The sequence below is a fragment of the Vicia villosa genome, linkage group LG1 (assembly GCF_029867415.1).
Source record: "Vicia villosa cultivar HV-30 ecotype Madison, WI linkage group LG1, Vvil1.0, whole genome shotgun sequence".
In the NCBI taxonomy this organism is placed as follows: Eukaryota; Viridiplantae; Streptophyta; class Magnoliopsida; order Fabales; family Fabaceae; genus Vicia; species Vicia villosa.
In genome coordinates this window covers 13636744-13641531 of record NC_081180.1, presented here as the reverse complement: position 1 = coordinate 13641531, position 4788 = coordinate 13636744, and the positions used below count along the sequence as shown (strand labels likewise).

General features: G+C 34.6%; 1 protein-coding gene across 1 annotated transcript; it reads left to right on the top strand.

Moving 5' to 3' along the window:
• The first annotated feature begins 275 nt into the window (after positions 1 to 275).
• Positions 276 to 4474, top strand: LOC131601357 (pescadillo homolog). The gene is made up of 13 exons (XM_058873148.1): positions 276 to 455; positions 551 to 636; positions 759 to 1007; positions 1099 to 1224; positions 1403 to 1487; positions 1562 to 1672; positions 1926 to 2019; positions 2125 to 2417; positions 3116 to 3223; positions 3298 to 3419; positions 3610 to 3829; positions 3921 to 4139; positions 4257 to 4474. Exons 1-13 carry the CDS (start codon positions 432 to 434, stop codon positions 4323 to 4325), a joined length of 1806 nt encoding a protein of 601 aa, XP_058729131.1. The 5' UTR covers positions 276 to 431; the 3' UTR covers positions 4326 to 4474.
• Positions 4475 to 4788: the final 314 nt, after the last annotated feature.

Here is a 4788-nt window from a genome sequence, read left to right as displayed (position 1 = left end):
CATGCTAGATATACGCTTTAAAATTTTTAAAGACTAGACACAAACTTAAGAAAGCCTAACACGGTCCAATATATTTTTACCCCTAATTATAAATAATAAGTTATTAAGAGAATAATGATAGAAGTAAAAATTCATTTTTAAAAAAATTGATTAAGATAGTAAAAGTTGAATAGTAAATTGAATTAAAATATTTTTAAAAAATATAGAGGTAAAAGTATAAGGGGATAGTAAAAGTAAAAATATATTAAAATATCTTTCTAAACCCTAAACCCTATTCCACCGCCCTCAATTCCTCTCAAGTCTCGAACAGACATTAACCTAGCTGATACCGTGAGACGACGTCGACCACCACAAAACCAAAACAACGAAACCTATTTTCCCGCTGATACCGTCTTGTTGTGATTCGCGAGTCGCTGCCGTCACCAGCAGCAATGGTGAAGCACTACAGACCCGCCGTGAGTACTGCACATCTCTTCTCCCTTTCCAACTTCCTTTTTGGAGATATTTTCTTACTGGTAACATTTTGTTGTGTTTTATTTTTGTATGACAGGGGAAGAAAAAGGAGGGAAATGCTGCTAAATTTCTCACCAGGACACAGGCACTCAAGCAACTTCAAATCAGTTTACCCCTTTTCAGGTTTTCTATTCTGAGAATCACTTTAATCAGTTTACCCCTTTTCAGGTTTTCTATTCTGAGAATCACTTTGAATAGGTTAAATTTTAAAATTTGATTCTTATTTTGGCTTTTTTAAATTTTAGGAAATTGTGTATTTTGAAAGGTGTAACTCCTCGGGAGCCTAAGAAAAAGTTCAAAGGAAATGATAAGACTTACTACCATGTGAAAGATATTAGCTTTCTACATCACGAGCCTTTGCGGGAAATACATAGAGCAATAAGAGTACATGAAAGGAAAATTAAGAAAGCAGAGGCAAAGAAAAACGTCGAACGTGCAAACCGGTTACGGGAGAGAATATCCAAACCCAAAATAGATAGGATAATTCGACAGAGGTTTGTTTGATTTTTTTTGTCTCAATTAATGTCTGACTTGTAGCTGGTGATGAGTTTCCAATCATTTTTTTTATCATTCTTTGAATTATAGGTATCCAAGATTCGTGGACGCACTTGGAGAATTGGATGACTGCCTTACAATGGTACATCTTTTTGCATCATTACCTGCGACCGAGAGCACAAAAATTGACGTAGAGCGGGTCCACAAATGTCGAAGGTATCAACATGGAATTATAATAGTTTTAGATTAATGTTTTGTTGAATTTAGGTCTTTGTGCCTCAATCTTTACTTTGAAAGTAAGACCAGAGGAATATAATTTATGATATTAAAACTACAACTTTTTATGCTGTAATAATATTTTCTCATTTATATATTGTCTGCCCTTATTATATAGATTGGCACATGAATGGCAAGCATTCGTATCCCGTACTCACAAATTGAGAAAAACTTTTGTGTCTGTTAAAGGCATATACTACCAGGTACCAATCATGGCTGTTTGTTATGTTAATTGATCATAATTATATATTTTATGTACTTAATGTTGTTTGTGCAGGCGGAAGTTGAGCGCCAGACAATAACATGGTTAACTCCTCATTCACTGCAGCAGGTTGTGTCTAATGACGTTGACATTCCTACTATGCTAAACTTTCTGCAAATATATGAGGTTAGTTTAATTTCGTATTTAAGATAAGTATGTTCATTTTGTGTTTACTCATTGATATACATTTCATCCGAAGTAATAGGGCTATAAATCTAATTCATGGAAACACGTGATTTTAATAAGTTCTGTTGTGTTAGGATCATAATGTGATTCACGTATAAACCAAATTTAGTTATACAATATCTGTTGACTTCCATATACTGATTGGTACGAACAACTTCTAACTTCTTAAATCTATTTAAAAAATTTGGTACAGCCTCTTCTTGGTTTTATCAATTTCCACCTCTACCATTCCATAAAATTGAAGTATCCTCCAATACTTGATCCTCGCTTGGAGGCTTTGGCAGCAGGTACTGTTTTCTCAAAATTGTATCAAACTATAGAAACTTGAATTAAACAGTCTTGTAGAGATTTAGTGTATGTGCTAATCATTTTTTTTACTTCAAATTTTGAAGATCTATATGCACTGTCACGATATGCCAATGCCAGACCTGCCATACTGAATTCTGAAGCTTCTCAATCAGTTGAATCCGAACAACTGGAGTCCAAGCCAATTGGGGCAGAGACCGAAAACGAAAATTCTGAACTGAGACTTGCTCAACTTCAGCATCAACTGCCTTCTAATGAACCTGGTGCACTAATGCACCTTGTTGAGAAAGCTGCCGGAGAAGATGAAGAGGAATATGATGAAGAGACACGACAATGCAAAAATCTCTTTCAAAATGTCAAAATCTTCTTGAGCAGAGAGGTATGACCTTATATAGCATTTGTTGAGTTAGAGTTTGTGTTAATTTTTTCAATGTATGGTTTACGATATTGTAAAATGAATTCATGCATGGGTTAGTGATGTTAAAAACAGGCATCATCTCTTACAGGATTATACTTAGAAGTACAGACATTTATAAAAATAACTGCTTGATGAGATAGTTGATTGGTTTACATATTTTCTAGTTATAAATTAATGTGTTTGTATTAGAACTTAAGGGCTACCATTTTTTAATTTTTGCAAGTACTATTTGATAACCAGTAATGAATCTCTTAAAGATGGTAATGAATCTAATCTCCTTAAGTTGCCATTGTATTAGAACTTAAGGGCTACCATTTTTTAATTTTTGCAAGTACTATTTGATAACCGGTAATGAATCTCTTAAAGATGGTAATGAATCTAATCTCCTTAAGTTGCCAATCAAGGTTGTGTCAAACACTTCAACTATTTCAACAAAATTTGGTCCAAAGCAAGGTCTTGTTTTTCATTTCTTATTTGTGTAGTTTCATTGGTAAGTTATATGCCGGAGTAAGACTTTGCAGAGGCTTATAACAAGCCCCTATATGTAGTTACCATTACCGATGAAGATATATTAAAAAATTGGCCTATTTTTGGAATTATTCAAATGGTTGTGCATATGTTTTGACATTTGCTTGTACTGTTGTGGTTTAATTATTCAGGTACCAAGGGAATCATTGCTTTTTGTTATTCCTGCTTTTGGTGGTATAGTTTCATGGGAGGGTGAAGGGGCTCCTTTTGTGGAATCTGACCAGGGCATTACTCATCAGGTTTGTGATTTAGGCGACTTAAGTTATATGAACTTACTTTAATGTTTGCTAAGCTATTGCTTTCATTTCTGTAGATCGTTGATAGGGAAGCTCAAGGACACAGGTTCCTTTCAAGAGAATATGTTCAACCACAATGGGTATTTGACTGTGTGAATGCTAGAATAATTCTGCCAACTGAAAACTATCTTGTCGGAAGGTAATTTCTAATTCTTTTCTGTTAAGAGAACGGAATCTCTTCTATATTCTATAATATAACTCATTTAGTGTTGATTGTGGTGGTTTACAAGTATCTACGATATGAATGAAGTTGATGAATAAGTTGAAACCTAGAAATTCATATTTTGAAAATTTTATTTCTAAACTTAAGATGTCTCTTTTATCAACAGGATTCCTCCACCACATTTGTCTCCTTTTGTTGACTATGATGAAGAAGGAGCATATGTTCCGGAGTATGCAAAGATTATTAAACACCTGCAAGCTGCTGCCAGAAAGGAAGTCCTCCCACTTCTTGGCCTTGAAAAAGATTTGGAAGATCCTCAAAATCTTCTGGCTGATGGTGTCATTGATAGAGCAGCAGCTAATCATGCGGCTAAGGAAAAGCAGAAGGTATGGCAAACTACTTACTATCCATAATATGATTGTATGAAGAATGGATGGGATCATTCTATAAGTAATTATTTCAACGGTTATGTTGCAGATGATGAATCATGAGCTGCGATACCAGGAGGATTTGAAGAAAGAACTTCAAGGTGCCACATATACTTCAGCAGGTTCTACAGCTAGAGAAGAAACATCGGCCGGATTGATTCAGACTGGTGAATCAACTAATAATGGTCAAGCAAATGTTGATAATGATGCTGACATGAGTAACATTTTGTTGTCACGTAAAAAGAGGAAGCTGTTGGAAGCCATGCGGGTACGTTCTTTTTATCCTGTCTATGACTGCGCATGACTTTTTTTTTTTGAATTATTTGTAGTTATTTTCTGTTGGTTCTGATGTTCATAATTTTTGTTGTTGAAATCTGTCATTCAGATATCTAATGAACGCAAGCAAGCTAAATATGATGTTATTACTCGACGGGCTCAGAATCAAAGGAGTTGAAAAGGATTCTGCAATCTTAAGGATTCCTGCAAATTTTGACATATCATTCTGTTTTCTTTTGTTGTTTGCAACTATAACTTATTATAGTCATTGTTCTTTCAGTTTGTAATAGACACACAAGGCCAAAGTAAAATTTGATCTTTTTTTGAGTTCTCAGGTTTGTCACATCTTTGATAAGCATAGGATTGTTACGAGCATTCACATTTTTGTATTCAGAAGCTTAAATTTACCAGGGTGCGGAAGAAGCTTTTTTTTTTTTTTTTCTTTTTATTTGACATGCCGAAGTTGTGAATCTCACAGGATATATTTAAGCTTTTATGTAATTTTCTAGTTGGCTGCTGATAAATAGTTTTACCAGCAGAAACTGTTTTTGCATGTCACCAATGTGATCTAAACTGGACTGAACCTGTCGGTTTAACCGGTTCAATCGGAAACCGCACACATATCCTGTTCGTTTCACTCA